Source organism: Brachyistius frenatus, unplaced genomic scaffold (assembly GCF_029030835.1).
Source record: "Brachyistius frenatus isolate BFR_SWC_R1_liver_20210118 unplaced genomic scaffold, ASM2903083v1 Contig_27, whole genome shotgun sequence".
In the NCBI taxonomy this organism is placed as follows: Eukaryota; Metazoa; Chordata; class Actinopteri; family Embiotocidae; genus Brachyistius; species Brachyistius frenatus.
The window spans coordinates 4085001-4102616 of NW_027210626.1; the positions used below are offsets into that span (position 1 = coordinate 4085001).

The 17616-nt window shown below is 38.9% G+C and overlaps 1 protein-coding gene across 16 annotated transcripts in view; it reads left to right on the forward strand.

The window, feature by feature from the left end:
* Nucleotides 1–17616, forward strand: part of stxbp5l (syntaxin binding protein 5L) — a 129763-nt gene that overhangs the window by 97753 nt on the left and 14394 nt on the right. For 4 of the 16 annotated variants that reach the window (XM_069698669.1, XM_069698670.1, XM_069698677.1 and 1 more), the window contains 3 exons: nt 6303–6440; nt 10713–10766; nt 13581–13760. The exons of 2 other annotated variants lie outside the window; for them this stretch is intronic. In XM_069698669.1, coding sequence (XP_069554770.1) covers nt 6303–6440; nt 10713–10766; nt 13581–13760 — 372 coding nt within the window. The remainder of the gene's footprint in view (nt 1–6302; nt 6441–10712; nt 10767–13580; nt 13761–17616) is intronic. 10 more of the 16 variants (XM_069698679.1, XM_069698683.1, XM_069698681.1 and 7 more) reach the window with 4 other exon arrangements.

A 17616-nucleotide genomic window follows, 5' to 3' on the forward strand; every position in this document is an offset into this window, starting at 1 on the left:
CTGCTCACACACACACACACACACACACACACACACACACACACACACACACACACACACACACACACATGCACCAGCCACAACCAAATCCTTTTTCCCCTGTCTACAAATGTCTTGTCGTTGGCACTGTCAAATTTCGCTGGGATGCTGTCATCTGTTAACTTGAATTTCAGCCTGCAGTCACTTCACCCTTCACACAAGCATCTTCACTTGATGAGAATGGCAGTGGTTTAAAATGGCAACTTATGTTCAATGTTAGTATGTGGAAGTCTTAAATTCAAAGTATTGAAAAGAAGTGCTGAAAACCCCCTCAGTGCAAGGTTATCGGTGAGAAAATGGAATATAGTTGGAATGGTTGTGGTTTGTTGTGGTCGATGCATTTTGTCACAGTCAAGGTGACATGGTACGGAAAAATATCTCCCTTCTTCCTTATGCATCTCTGACATGTTTACCTTAAACTAATGTTGATACAACAGCTGGTAGCCGTGGTGATAACCTACAGTTCAGAATGTGTTGCAGTCTCCTTCATTATTTTCTAGAATCAAGGCTTTAACGTCTGTTTTTTCAGAGCTGTTTAAATATGTATTTTTATATCATCCCTAATACTTCATAAAAAATCATTCCTCTGCACTTATTTTAATTAAATATTTGCTGGTATCTTCGTGTGTAGCAGTGCTTGACTTGTATTGGATGCTGCAGGAACTATAATAATATAAACATGCTTCCTGAGAGGATGACAGTCTGATGAAGAATGTGGTGTAAATGTTTTTAATGTTTGTGGTTAATTTAAAATTTCCAGGATCAGACATTGAAAACATTATGTTCGACACGATGGTGGGATCGGACCTTGAACTGACCGTGGCTGCTGAATATCGTAGAGCAGAGGATAATGTAACACGATAGATGAGGCTTTGTTTATAGTATGTTAAGGTCCACGTGTTTGGAGTCAAGAAATAATATTTTCCAGCTGGTGCTTTTGTACCTGTCGTCGAAAAAACGCTTCATCTGAGCGAATTCAGAGTTTAAAGGTCAAATGTAGAAAGTGTGTGAGTGTGTACATCTGTGCTTAATGGTACTGCCAAACAGGCATGCTGTGTCCTCACGGCTTTATCTGCTTTATAAGATATTAGTGATGCATTAATGAATTAATAATTCAAGTTTCTGCCTTATTTAAGGGTTATATGGATATATGATGAAGTAGTTTGTTTATTGAAAAACATCTCCATCATTTCTAGTGAAGTGTACTTTTTTATTGAGTCAGGTAATTTTTTTTTCAGTCTGGTTGGGCTGCACGATTCATCCTATCAAAACCGCAGTCTTGATTAAGATCTCTGCGCAATCTGCTTTTTAAAATGAAAATAATTCTGCTGCATTTTCATCAGGGACATCAGCTGCATAAAAATGTGACAATGCGGCGTTACAACATGTAATGCAAAGCAGAGGAAAATGCAGCAAGAGAGAACCGCAAAAAAAAAAAAAACATGTTCAAAGTTTGTGTCATATAAGAGAAAACAAGAGAGTGAAACTGATTGTTTTTATGTTCAGTGTCTGATTCAAAAAGCTGCTTCATTTATGCTAAAAACTATAGCGTTCCCTTTGTGTTGTCTAAAGTTGATGTACCGGTCCTACATCAGGCATCATCACATATTTTCTTTTCTTTTCCCCTGTATCAGGTAAATGACTGCAAAAAACCTTGACATAGTAAAAATAATGATGAGAGACTCGTGATCTCAATTCTAACCAAAAAAAGCTGATTCTCATTTTTTCCAGAATTTTGCAGCCTTACAATCGGGTGTCCTGTCATTATAAAATCTGCGGTGTTTTAGAAGAGCCTATTTCAGTATCACTAGACCTGAGACAAATTTCTGTCATGCTGTGTAACGTCCCTTCCAGCAGTTGCCTCGATGGCCAATTTGTGCGATTCAGATGCTTTTCAAGCATCTTTTTAAATATCCAGAAATAGCTCTCAGTATGTAAACCTGCCAGCAGATGGTGGATAATTTGAAAGTTTTTAAAGTCTTTGCAATTAGGAAACATACGTTCTGTGTGAAACTGTGATCTTTAAGGGGAAGTGGAGGATGTTCGAGGACTGAAAATATTATTTCTTTGAGCTTAGCAGAGGTACAGTGAAATGTTATTTTTTCCTCACAAACAAGGATAGATAATGTCTGATCTTTGTATAATAAGTTATCATTATCTAGTAATAAATATCCATTAGTCATTGATAACTTGAACGCAGGAGCATGGGTATTTGCCATTGTATGCAACTATTCAATAATTCTTCAAGAGAATTCAAGCTTTTAGTATTCTTGCCAGCACTAAAACACTTAATTGAAATTATTATTTGACATGGTTCATTAACAAAACTACCAAGACAACTGGCAAAGCACCAGAGCTTTACTGTCTTAACAGTGGTGAGCCCACTTGGCTTCATGTTGTTTTAGTCAGATCCACAATATCCACAATCTACAATCTCAAAGACTCGTTTTGTGGCCCCTCAACTGACATAATCTTCTATGGTAAAAGCTATCAGGAGACCCTCTCTTCCACATTACTGGTTCCAGAGTCTCATGGACATGCAAAAGCTTTCCCGTTAAGAGTCTGCCAATTCTCGGAGGGAGGGGTATGTGAGCTCTCCCTTTGGGACAGGGTTAGGAGCTCGGTATCGAGTCGTATCTGATCAGATGTCCAGATCAGAGGAGACCCTGCCGACCAAACACATACCCAGGAACACCTGGAGGTTGTGGCTACAATAAAGGATGTCTGGGGTGCTTTGCATAGCCAACTTCTGATTAAACAGACCTAGATATAAAAAAAAATTAAAACGACTTTGTTTAGTGGAATTCAAAACTTGTTTTGTGCAGTTAAAATCTTTGAGTTTTGAGGTTGGAGCAAAGTTTTTACAAACTGAAAAATATAATCCTCATTATATTTCCAAGTGATGCTTATTGGCAACTGCAGCACATAAATAAAAATTTTTTTGGTGCATTCGCACGGAACTGTATCATGTATCCGCAGGAGACCGAGTCGTGTGACTCAGCAGTGACTCAGAGATCAGTCCAAAAGGTCCTGAGATTTTTTTAGCTCTTAAAATAGTCAGCTGCTCTGTGATGCAGAACAGTGAAACATACAAGTGAGCGATATTATTGCTTTTCAAATACTGAGAAAGCTACATTTTTTTAAGCCAAATATAATGACAAACTGAATCGCAAAGCAAATATATTTAGCCTTTTACGTAACCTTTTTTTTTTTTTTTTAGGTCTGCACGCATAAAAAGGTTGATTTGACAAGATGTTTTAAGAGACTTGTCCCTGTTTCAAGTCCTTGTTAGTGCTCTTAAGATGTTGCTGTACATTTGAGCAGTTTTTACATTAAGAACCAGTTCACGATGAATTCAGATGTCTGATGTCTGTTTTTTTTTTTTTTTTAAGTATTTTAATCAGCAACTAGCAACTGCACTTACATGGTTTCCTTTAATCTTATTGTCCAGGATACAGAATATACACTTTTAAGTTGGTTCTCACATGTGTGCTCTTTTTGCCTTTGAGCCTCGTGAGGAGATCATTAGAACAGAGTAACAGAACCAGGACAAGATGTTCTTTGCGGTCTTGGCAGGGAGTCTTTCAGCATTGTGATGTGGACGAGGTCATGGTCATTCTGTCTCATTAAAGGCCTGTCATTTGCTAATTAGAGAGATGGAAGAAGAGGGGAATTATGGAAGAAGGGATGAAAAGCACAGGGACAGATACAGCACGACAAAGTGTGATCAAGTGTCTGATTCACTTTCACATTTACCCAGAGAGGAGGGAGGAGGGGAGCAGACTTGTGGAGCAGTTACATTCAGCCTGGCACAGTGTCAGAATAACAAGATAGAAACGGTAACAGTGGCAAACAGCAGAGCTGCCTAACTAAAAATGTCAGTTTAAGTCAAGTTGATTCTTCTTCTTAATGGTTTTCCAGAATTTTTCTCAGATTAAAAACTTTCCCATATTAATGCAAGTGCAAATTAAGTTATTTCGAAGCTGATTATCCCGGCAGACAAATGAGGCTGCACAGCTGTGCTCGGCTTGACAGCAAGGAGTTCATGGTTTGTTTCCTCCTGCTGAATATCAACTTCTACCTTTCTCTATGGCCATTAGAGGCTGTCTGACTGTCCCTGGCACACCAGGTGTGCTCTGTCTGTTCAAGGCCACATACAGACTGCAGACAGCTTATTAAGGAAGCCAGCCATCGTCCTGATTCGCCTTGTGTCAATAATAGCTAGCATCTCTCCCTCTTCTTCTTCATACATCTTTCCATCTCTTCTTCCCGGCCCTTTTCCTATCTTTCTTTTGTCATTAGGCACAGTAATTGGCCCTTCTTCTGCCTGAAGGCTGTCTCCCTCCACCTCCTTCCCATTGTCTTCTTTGTTATGTCCTCAGGTCTGTTGTTTTGGTTGTGTTACATTTTCTCTGGGAGCTTTATGCCACATGTAGCTGGAGCAGGGCTTATTTGACCGGGCCCTTTGAAAGATGGACTAACGAGATGAGACGCCAGTTACAGTGCCTGACCCGGCAGGATATATTTAGCAGTGGGCACTTGAGGGGTGAGGTGAGGTGATAGCTGAAACCTCCTTGCAACTCAAGCTTTGATAAAACTTAAAATAAGCTTCAGAACTTTTTTTTTTTAACTAAACCCAGCACGTGCACTTTCTACACCTAATGTTTGTATAACACTCAGTAAATGTGCATCATATTACCACTATAGTTTTTAATAAATCATAAAAGTACAAATTTATGATGAGATTAAACAAGCTCACATATTTGTATCATTTGTATTATATAATATCATAAAACTTTTTGTGATAAATTTAAAAAAAAAACTATATGTTTGGACATCATGTTGTAAAATGTATGAGGATTATGCTGTAATATCTTAATCCAGGATAATGCACCGAATAAACTGTGCTGTACAGTGACAACTAGTTGTGGTACATCTAATTAAAGAGCTTCTTCTGCGAAGTGATTAAATATGTATAACAATAACAACAATACAACACCTGCTAAAACTGGGAGTAAAGCATAATGCAGTTATGACTCTTTGCAAAAGAATGCAATTTAAAAAAATTGTCACCCATAATTGTCACCCATAATTAAAATAATTTACCACATCTAATTTAATATCTAATGTCTATCCACATCAAATTTGAAAATTTTGAAATGAATAACTATTATAGATTCAACAGGTGTAGCACCTCAATGATGTCACCATCTCCAACACTCCTAATGAGTTGCGTCGTGCAACTACTCAACTAACCAGTTTGTTTTGTACAAAAGTTCATAAACAAATAGGGCCTTTAATAATGCCCTGTGCATTTCAAAGCAGTTTAGTATTCATTGAAAGTGGTCACATTTGTCTGTGGAATATGTGGTATGTATGTATAGGAGTGGTGCAAGTGTTAAGACCCAAGATTAGGTATTGTGATACTCTTTATCACATATGAACAACCTCATATATGACCTCAGATATAATGTTTGTTTACTCTCAGAGTTGCTAAAGAAGGGGTAGCAACTACAGTTTCTATACTGGCCACGTGACTCCGACAGCCTGTCAGCAGTGTAAGTCTTCTGTCAGTGTTCCCACGGGTCCCAATCAGTCAAGTTTCTGCAGTCACAATATAGACAAGGCATCAGGGCAACAAACGAGCACTGGCGACATTTCAACAAACCGTTGTCTTTATAACGTATCAAGCACTTGAAAGGGTTGGGTTATTATGTGTAATCTGTTTGGCACACCAACATACTGTGAGTGAAAAGGATTAAAAAAAAATAAAAAAAAATATTTTGCACATAAAAGTGGTGGTAGTTTTGCATATGTTTAGATGTCAAGATACTTTTATGAATTTGCCTTGAAACCTTAACAGGCACTTCAGGTCAGAGTGATAAATATGTGATAAAATGGGCTGACTGGCTGTATGCAGGTGGTGGAGACAGTAGAAATAGAATAAAGAGACCGATGCATGACTTAGAGGTTAGAAAACAGTAGTAGTTGTGTTGTTAGAAGTAGTGGTGATCAAGTGTACTAACAGTTGTGGCATTAGAAGTAGTTGTCGTAGTGTTGTTCTTGTTTGTGGCAGTAATGCAACTACAGTTGTGCAGATGCAAACTTCTTGGTATCATACTGCTGGTGGAATATTGTTATTAACCTTCTTATTAACCCTTTTGTTTTCATATCCTTTCAACTGTTTCCTGCCTATTACCTGCAAGTCTCTCTTCTCCCCAGTTCACCCAATGTGTTTGTCTCTCCCCTGTTGCCCTGAAAAGTCTGTGTCTGTTCTGTTGGATCTCCTGTTCCAGTTCATTACCCAACCTCCCTTCACAATGACCCACGCATCCTTCCAGAGCCTGTGGCCAGTCTGAGAGCCAGTCACTGCAGTCCAGTCTTTTACTTACTGGACAATGGTAAGAGGAGGGATGTTTTACGGATCTCAGCCTCTTCGTGGACACCTGCTTGTGTTTATTTTTCATTGTGTGGCAATAATGTAACAAGCAAGGAAGATAGATGGATTCGTTTTTGGGGAGGTAGTTGGTTCAATGTTGCACCTTGCATGCTCAACTCTGCTTCCACACTGTGAGCAACACTGTCAGCAAGATACTGGAAGTTTATTCATTCCTATCATATGTACAGAAAAGGGAAACGTCGGTTATTCATTTAAAATTGTTTGCTTTTAAATAAGGCTGGCTGTGGAATAATCTTACCTGGTCACTGACCATTACAAGCTAAAGTGATTTTTTTATTTTATTTTTTCCCCTGTTTAATAAAAAACAGATTTCCATGGCTAGTGCAAATGGTGGATGCGAGAGAAGTTGATAACAGTCATTTAAAAGCTAATTGTTAGGGTTGATATAAAATTTAAAGGCAAACATCCCGACTTACATGATATTTTGAATACGAATAACACAACGGAGTGCACAGGTGGGAAGAGGGTTCTTTTCTTTGTTGCTTCACTGGTGACACTAATGTAAAAGTACTTAAATTGCAATGCTGGAAGAACTGCAGAAGCCGGGGGAAGTGCTCACCACAAAATGATTGTGAATATTTCAAAATTCATTTCAACATCTATTCTTCAAAATCGCTTGCAGTTCTCAATGCAAATGCCATCGGACCCTCTCTCACCTCGATCGGTCACAACAGGATGACCCATCAAACAAGTTGCTTGCAGTGTAAACAAGCTGACAGGGGCTGTGTTTGTAGGCGTAGACTGTCTGCGGCTGCTTTGTCCATGTGTTCCATGCTTTGTGCAGATGACTGCTGGTGGTGCATTGTGTCTCTCTGCCCCAGCCGCGGGGGGCGGAGGGTAGACGTTGTGATGTTTGTTGTATGTACCGGATCTGGGCTTTTGACCTTGGATCCTTCATTCAGCTATGCTGTGAGGCTGGCGTGCCTAGGGAGAAGGAGGGGTTGTATTCCATACTTCTCCTCACTCGTCAATGCCTCTCGTGCTTCATTTTCTGTGACATTAATCATTGCGCCTCCATTGGAACCACTTATCCGTGCCACTGAAAGGCAACATGCTCCTTTACCTGTGACACTGTGTCTCTTTCACCATCTCGTTCTGACTTTGTGTCGATAAACCCACAATCTTATCATATCGTCCTCTTTGCTTACATTCATTATTGTCTCGTCTCCAACTAACTGCATGGTTTCCACTCTGTAGCCGTTTGCGGCGCTGATGGATATGACTTCAGCTTGCTTTGTTTGTTTATCAGTGTATCCGCGTTTTAGTCCTACATCAGCCTCCTTTGGGATGTCAGCACTCCACACATTACTGTAATTCAGTCAAATAGCATTTCCTATACAAACCTAATAATAATATTTCCATCCTCTTTTTCGTGGCTTTTTGCCTTTACTGGATATCATCACTGGAGATACAGACAGGAAAAAAGGAAAAGAGAGTTGGGGTTGACACACAACAAAGATGTGGACAGATAGGAGTAGAATGGTAGACATTGTGGTTATGTGGTACAACGTGATATCATGCCTAAGTATGCAATACACCCATCAGTGCACATGAAAATACTGTATTAGCATCACGTTTTGCCTTACCTAGGGGGGAATAGTAAGGTGCCTTTGGGGTTCCCACCAAAAACCACATGGTTAGGTTTAGAAAAGATCCTTGGGTTTATTGTGACACAGTCGCAATTTGGTTAGACAAAGGTTGAGCAACAAAACTAACCTGAGTTAAAATAAGTCATTTTACGGATGAAACGTTACATCACGTGAGTTACGTAACATATGTTACATGAGTTAAATATGCTACGTTATGTATGTAACTTATGTTACTTAAAGAAGAAATCCACATTGACCTTTGCTTTAACGTTAAGGCTCAAACACCTTTCATCTGTGTGAAAGTCCTTTAACGCAACTTAAAGTCCTTTTTTTTTTTTTTTTTTATCTAACCACTGCTGACCTCCCCTGTCACACTTTGTGCTTCGTCACATGACCCCCGTCACGTGACCTTCTTCTACGACCCTGGTCATACACGCGTGTACTTTTCAAGCCTAGGCGAAGCAAACCGTGACACTGACACCGTGTTGTGTAGTGGGCTGACGGGTGTATTACACACTTTGGCGTGATACTGAGCTATGTGCTGAGAGCATTAACCATTAGTCCACCGTGGCGCCTGCTTTTCCTCAACGGTATTTTTGTGATCTTATTTGTGCTTGTTGCCTGTATGGAAAGATACAATATTTGTGAGCAGGACATTCTGATTGACATTTAAACATTGCTTTTTCCCTCAGGCAAATCTTGAATCTTTCCAGAGACAAAGTGGGAGCCTACGGGGTCATAAACACAACTATAAAAAATGCCACTCGCTGCTGAATAAAATGTCAAAAATACATTGTTTTGCGTCGGGAACAGCTGTGTCTGAATTATGGAGTGATGAACAGAGTGCTGAGATCACAAAGGTGGTCATAACAACATAAACTGTTGCCATATGTGTTTTAAAATTGTCACATAAGCAACTTAACATACAAGACTTGGGGTAAACAGTGAAACAGATGCATATAAATGATTGTATAGCACAGAAATGTGTTGCGTAATGTGATTTTTTTTTTTTTTCCATATTTTGACAAATGTTAACCGACCACAGTCAGCATATAGGTTCAGTGAGCATGTAGCAAAAAGTGGTACTGTAGTTAAATACCAGCAGTAATGAATGGGAATACATGCAGTGTTTATTTGGTTATTGTTCATTTCACAATGAGCAACCCTTTGGCTCCTCAGTTCAGTTCCACCTGTTGATTTTGATTAAAATACATTTTATGAAGTGTTAATGCAGCCACTGAGCTATTAAACAGGGGACCCATCTGTGTGTAATATGTTTATTATGGGAACACTTTTCCTGTCATTGTGTCTCTAACACTGCACAGTTTTTAGGGTTGCAGCAGCATCTGGTCACTACCGTTTGTTATGAACAGCACACAGAGCTCATCTATTATCTCATTAGCAACACTAATCCAAAAGGCCGTGCTTCTTCCTGGAACTAAATGGAAACAGAACTTAATTGATTAAGAAATTCAATTAGAGCATTAAACTACCGCTATTTCCTATGCAATTAAATACATTTTCGATACTATGTATAAATATGAATAATATAGTGTTATGTTAAATAAAATTAAAATTCTTTCCTCAGCCTCCAGTAGCCCTCAAGTCCTCAACTATACTCTTCTTCTGTGGTACCTGATGGCAGAAGGTTTGAAACCTGAGTCAATAACTTTTTAAAGGAATCCCTCTCTGATTCCTTTGATAAATTTCCCAGATCTAAAGTATTATTGACCATAATTATAAGGAGTAAAAAAAAAAATCCCTGGTCATGCCGTTTTCTTCGTGGTCATGAAACTTATCAGGTGCCATGTAAGCACCATCCTTTTGTCTTCCCCATGTCAAGTAAATCATTCAGCACAAAGAAACAATGAAATATTGCCTTCTTTTGGAGGTGGAAACTGACTCATAACACCTCAAGTTCGACCTTTGCAGTCTTCTACTTACTGCAAAATGCTTGCAAAATGTTTTATCAAGTTATTTTGGTTGCCTCCAGTGTCTGACTGTGATGTTTGTATTGACACCTTGTGGTGGTGTCAGCCTCTTTATTTGTGCTTCCATGTCAGACATCCCAGGCCTCAGAAAATCAGATTTTATACTGACATTTAAACAGAACAAAAAATAATTCAAAACTGACTTCTGACTCAGACTCAAGTTTGACATTCAGAGCAAATGTTTGTTTTTCTTGCCTGCTTTGTTGCAGCTCAACAAGATAACGGGCCTAAGTTGTAAGAAATACTATGCCAACTCATTAAATAATCAACAAAAGACAACACCTGCTTCATGTGAGAAATAATTTAGTCCACTGGACAAGTTTTTGACACTGACTTGGTAACTGAGTCTCACTGATTTTGTAGAAAAAGCCGGGAACACTGGCCTGGGACAACAATGGAGCATGCATTTTGAAATATGCCTGCCGCGTCCAACTGCACCGATTTGCATGTTCTGATTCTTTGTTCATTTGAGTGAATTCCATTTTGTTTGATTTAAGTTTTTTTGCACTTTAATTTGTCATTGTTTGACCTAGATTACAGATTTTTTTTATGATTTATTATTATTTTTTATGATTTATTACTTTTTATTTGAAGGGATTAACTGGTGCTTTGTTTCCTATTCTTTTGTTTCAGTAAAGGGACCCGGCAGAAAGTTAAGTCTGCCAACAGATCTTAAGACTGATCTTGGTACGGTAGGCGAAAGCCAGCAGTTTTCACTTGATTTCCTTTGAGTCATTTAGTTTCTGCCTTTGTCATGGTTTCTAGGCTTTTATGTTGCATTAGAAGTTGTTGTTTTTTAAATTCTCACTCAAACTTTCTTCTTTCAGTTTCCTTGTCACTCTCTCCTCCTGTTTAACCAGCCCATGAAACTGTCGGCCTGAAGTGTTCGTCCATTTTGCCCCGTTAATGTATTTTGATTTGATTTAAATCGTCTCTATATGTTTCTTCTACATTTTGCAAGTGTTTATAAAGGTGATTTGTAACTCATGCCCATATTTAAATGTGAGGCTTTCTAACGCTTTACCATGATTGGACCATCCTCTGATTTTATGCAATCTTTCCTCCATTGACAGCCTTGCTCTGCAGTATTGGATCACTCGCTACCTCTCATCATAACTGGATCATTTCTCTCTTAAACAGTCTTTCCTCCATTTTTACTGGACCATCTGAGAGTCCCCCCCATACATCTCTAACTGCTACATACACATCACAGTCTCAGGTTTCCCTTTGCTTCTTCTTCTGCAGTGTTACACATACTGTCCCCTCTAAAAACCTCTGCTTCTTTAGGACAAAATGTGCCAGTGCCTACTTATTTCTGTGACTTACCTCATTCACTGCCTTTTTTTCATTTGGCAGGTATCAAAGTGCTTGGTTTTTTTTAGGACATTATAAACTACATTTATAAAATTATACCTAGAAGAGAATTATTTGGTTGCCTCATCACACATTTAGTAACATACAGAAAGTGTTTTAATCTCATTAAATGTCTTGTGAGGTGCAAACATGCCCCTGAACGATGTATGCTGTCAGTTAAAGGGGTAAAAATTAATATTTAGTAATCCTCTACCTCGTTAAAAGCTACAACATAAACCTCTCTGCGGCTCTGGGTAACAAAATATTTTGTCGGAACAGTCTGTTACTGAGAATATTATTTGTGTGTGTGTGTGTGTGTGTGTGTGTGTGTGTGTGTGTGTGTGTGTGTGTGTGTGTGTGTGTGTGTGTGTGTGTGTGTGTGTGTGTGTGTGTGTGTGTGTGTGTGTGTGTGTGTGTGTGTGTGTGTGTGTGTGTCGCTCTACGTCTGTGCGGCACATGAGGATATGTGCCGTAATCTGTGTGGTGGGGAAGTGTGCACGGCCGAGTATACAGTGCCATTCTTTTTGCTATGCACCAGTTTCCTTCAGAACATTTCGGGGCAAATGACTGATTCACTGCGTCTCTGTGAAATTCGCAACCACAAAACATAAAGTCGGATACACACAGCAGCGTCGTCATGCGGCTTCCGCATTAGTCGGCACAATATTACCTGCAGTTTTCAGTCGCTGCGCTGCCTCGGTCCGTCCTGCTGTGAAACTGGGTGAGTGTTGCACACGGACTGGGTGGCACCCTGGAGTTTTTCATCTTCACTTTGAAATTTAATCATTTGTGCTTTAACCAGCTGAAGTGGAAACCAGTTTTGACATGACAGACATGTAATCAGTGCCAAAGACTACGAGGATAGTGAAAAGGGCGCATTGTCCTGTTTTTTATTTTATTTTATTTTTGTATTAACATAATGCTGTTTATCCTCATGCTTCATGCCTATAAAAGAATTTTAAAGAGGAAAGAAAATAAAACAAATGGAAAGCCTCAATCAGACCTTCCTGTCAACCACGAATGCTTTTAACCTTGGTTTTACTGCAAGGATGTCATTAAAGAAAAGGGCACTGCATTTATTTACTCATCTCTAAAGACAAGTGAGAGTGCCCAGACATAGGTCATTAAAGCTGGTAATTACAGCTGTCTTAGCAGCTTTTCTGTCAAACTGATGCGCAACAAAAAGCAGTAGACTGCACTCCACAAAGTCTGCTTTTCTTTTGTTTTTTTTGTTGCGTTAATAAGGTCTGGTTCTAAACAAATTATTTTGCTCACACATTCTCACTCCCAGAAGTACACTACATTAAAGTGAGGACTTCCAATGGCCCCTGAGGAGAGGCCCTGTAAAGCCACCACTCCGGAAAGTAACACGTGTTTTCATGTCAGCACCATCGGATGACGGTGTAGCCCGACCAAATACATTTAGTGCTAATTTGCATTATAATAAAAGAGCAGATATTTTGAGTTTTTGTATACTTTCATATTGCTTTGATCTTCACTTGTAGCTTTGCCAGTAATGGTATAAAGCTTCTGGCATGAATAGAAATAAACAGAATATGCTAAAAACAGGGTTTTCTAACAATTCACAAAGATGAAAAGACACAAAGTGGAGATGAAACAAGCCATTTGTTTATGTTTCTTTTCTTTTTTTTTCATATCTTTATCCTGACACAGACTGGATGAAGCTGCACAATTTGCCTCTGCATTTAACTTTCTTTTGCTGCAGCAACTCTTTCTCCTCCCTGCACATACTTACTCCAAAACACTCTTTAAACCTTTGTCAATCACTCTCACCTCTCCCCTCACAATCATCTTACTAATTGACAATCAGATTTTCAACATCAGCTTGCTCCTCTTACACTAAAAAAATATCCATCTTCTTAGGTCATGTGGTCCAATAATGACTGGAAGTTTTAAATCTGCATTATCCCACATTACGCTGAGAAAATATAATCTATTTCCTTGGAACAGACACATAAAACTCTCTCCCTTCACTGTCCGATTTTCCGACCTTGTTCTGATTTCACTGCTCATTATTAGACCAAATGACTTATGAATATGGATATTACGGCAGTGGATTAGAACATGTTTGAAAGTTTGATTATTTCCCTCTTTCTGTTGTTTGCTAATGCTTTGCCGTTGTTACAGATCATGTCAATGGACATTGCACTAGCCCCACCTCTCAGCCCTGCTCGGCGGGGAAGCCTCGCATACCGATGGGTCCGGAGGGGCCACGGCTTACCCGCAGAGGCCCTGGCCGACCACCCTTCCGCAAGGCCCAGTCCGCTGCTTGCATGGAGATCTCTTTGCCTGTGTCCCACACTGAAGGTGTGTGCTTGTGTTCCCAGACCTCCATCCCTTAACCCTCTATAACATACCTTCCCCTTTCAAAAAGTGCATGCCGTCCTCTCACCCTGGGGTAAGTGCATTAAGGCCTGGCACATAGTTAACACAAGGCAAGCACATGCTAATGCAAGTTAGCAACATAAAACCTGAAATCCTGGCGCAGGGTAAACGGATGAGTGAAAACACGGAACAGTTAACGTAACATTCATTATAAACATCTCATTATCGACTGTTTGCTCAAACAGTGATCGTCTAATTATAGCTTAGCAACCATAACTAGGCCCTGCGGGACTGTCGAGCTTTTAGATAAGCTTACATGATGAAGAGGTGTCTCTGCCGTTGTTGTGGTAAAAATGACATCCACAATCTTAGGAGTCTTAGAGGGTAGCGTCTTTTACAAAAAAAAAACTGAACAAAACACCAACAGGCAGACCATTTCATATTTAAGTCTGCTACAGCTTATTAAATACTCTAGCACTGTTATCAACCAAATCATGGAGGTAATGTTAGTTAAAGTAGCTCGCAGAAATTACTGAGAATTTTGCATTCAAAATTCTCATTTTAGTACAAGTCTACTGAACCGTGAGACATCAGCCAAATACATTGTCTTCAACTAAATCATGGAGCTAATGTTAGTTAAAGTAGCAAGCACAAATGACTAAGAATTTTGAATGGTAAGTCTGCCACCATTGTCATTTTTGTAATGCTAGAGCAGGAAGCTTGATTTAAAAACTGTAACAGTAATTAAGGGGCGGAGCTTAGCAAATGTGTATTTTTTTTTTGTATATCCTCCAAAATGTAAACAGTTATTACAAAGTATTTCCATACAAAATATATATTTTAATAAAACATGCGTTAGCTGGGTAGCTGGGGATCAAGACAGCAGTGACCAAAGGAATATGATGGTAACTACAGCTGCTTTATATTCACACCAGCAGTAACTGCTTTTCATTTGCATATCATATATATCTGCAGCTTGCATTAGCATCACCTTACAACATTTGGACTGCAGGTTCTGCTTCTTTTTAATGCAAGAAACAGCCCTTGCATTGTGTCCCTGAAAACTGTTGCTTGTGTCGACTATGTCCCAGGCCTGAAGGTTGATGCAGTACTGAGTGACTTAATCAATTGATTTTTACTTTTATTCTTGTTGTTTTTTACTTCTGCATCAAAACGGCATCTATTTACCTCTTTGCGGTTGAAATGGATGCGACCATAGCTTTACCATCAATCCCCATAGTATGGCGAAGTTAAATGCCTGTTTCTCTCTCCGTTTTTCTTCCTCTTTTCATAAATAGATTCTAGTTGTTTTGTTTTTAAAAATAAGGTAATAGATACTCGAGGTTAATGAAGTGTGGCCACACCTCCTGACTTTCTCATAATCCACAAAACTTTGAGCCTAGGAAGCATTTCATGAATCTATATTTGTTTCTTTAAGTTCATCCAATTCCACATCCTCATTGTTTTATTTCCAATAACCCTTTTCAGCATTCATATCGATAAAAAAAAAAAAAAAAAAGAATTTAAAAAAAAAAAAAAAAGGGGGGGGGGGCAATAATACAATTCGCATTCTGGCATTTTGACATTTTCTTTGACAAATTTTACATATTTATTTCTTCCATTTCGAACTTCCTTTTATTCACACTCTGACTTTTAATTTACACCACCTAAATTTGGATTGACCCAACACAGGATTCATATCCCCATGGTCAATGTGGAAATGTGTGTGTACAGAAAGGGAATGTGTTTGTGGGTATATAAATATGTTTCTCTGTGTTCATGTGCGTGCAATGTTAAAAGCTCTTTCTGTGCTTTTATAGTGATTTCTAGATTGTTATTTCAAGATTATCACCAGTTAATTTGAATTAAGACAAACATCTAAAGGCTTTAATAAAAAAGGCTTTATTCTTTCTTATTTCAAAAATGTTATACATCAGTCCAAACCCCAAGATTATGTTACTGTTTTAATCTTGCTGTTAGCTATATTTTTCCAGTTTTCCCTTAAACAACAACTGACAGCCAAACAAAAGCAGAAAAACAGATAGACAAAAGTGCTGCCAAATAATGACATAAAATGACACTCCCAGCAGTGCCATTTTGAGATATTGACCTCAGAGCTGACAGACAAATGGCTTTTTCCACGATTGTACAGCATCATTTAATTACATCTTATGTAGGAATCCTTGCACAGAGTCTGTCACTGCCAGGCGATAGACATCAAGACACCAATGGAGGACATCTATTGACTTTGAATAAACAACATCCTCCTACTCAGGCAAATATATATATATATATATATATAATATATATATATATATATATTTTTATATATTAACAGGACTGCTGGCATTGCCCTGTCATGTTGAATATTTTATTTATCTGTCCTGCTCTTGAAACTATGTTTTCATCAGGTTAAAAAAAAAAAACCCAGCTCAATCTGCTTGTTCAGCTGCATTTTTAACCTTTGCAGTTATTCACACGCGCAGTGATGATGTTTTGGAAGTGCTAAAAATAAAAGCGAGGGTGGCAGACACTGTCCAAAGAGACCAGGTTTTGGGGATAATATTTAAGTGGGAGATCCAGAAGAACTGACTGAATGACGACTGTCCCTGCTGGCACAGAAGTTGTTCAACACTGCAGTGCTCTAATTTAAAAAAAAGAAGAAGTGTGGAGCAGTTTGTCGTGCAGACTAGAAGGACATTGTCTGTGAGCAAATTTACATGTATGTCAGTCAAATCTTCACAATGATCATAGAAACCTGGCTCACCACTAACACTGCTCTGTTTTCAAATTGTGTTGACACTTTATATGCACTCTTGCCCTTAAGGAGAGTGCACCTCCGGAGAGCTCTGGATTTGCAGGTCCCTCACTCACGGTCCACTCAGGGTACCATGTATTTGTTTTCAGTTAGGGCTTTTTAAGTTTACCCGGAAGTTAGCTCATGGCAGGCTCATCGCTCCCTTGGAGACTCATCATTGTGACAGTTCCCAAAATGTCAGAGCTACTGCAGCCACCCTGCATGAACATCAGAGAAAAAGTAACAGCAACTGTTGGCAGATGAGAGTAAGATCATGTTTCTGAATCACATTTATGCTGTGCTGTAAAGTTTTTTATTTTGGGCTCAGCTCCTATTTATTACTATTGTACAAACCGTACAGACATCCTTGTTTAACTTTAAGTAAAAACAAAAAAACATGCAGTGCTGTTTGTTGAGTCACAGCTGACCCTTTTACATCAACTCTGCAATTAGTTTCACGCTGCCATCTTCATCCACCTCATTATACAGCCATGACCTGGAACCAAGTGGGAAGCACTTTTCATTAGCATCAGATGAATGTTTTATTAAAGCCACTGCCTGGGCTACAGGTGCATTATCAACCAGACCAATGCAGACAAAAGTGGAAGTCTCTCTTTTCCACACTTGATTTAATGTGTCTATGACCTCTGGACATTTCCCTAACAAACTCATTGACAGAAATGTTGTAGTCTTGTAGGTTTTGACACCCTTAGCATGGCCATGTTACCCAGATTTCCCTGACAACCTGGAAATTATCAAATGATTACTAAACTCAAACTTGGCCTGATTTATCATTTAACACACTGTCAGATCTCCAGTTAATAAAGGCTTTACCTAAAACTGAAGGCAGAATTAAAAAAAAAAAAAAAGCCATTGAAATAAATTAAACTAAAAAATAACTGTTAGTGAAGTCCTATTTTTTTTTTAACTAGAGTGCCTTGTTTCACTACAAGCTACCAGAGAATAAAAAGAGTTTTACAGATACTGTCTGACAAGAAGCATAACCACCTTTCCTCTGTATGCCGCAGCAGTAGACAGTGT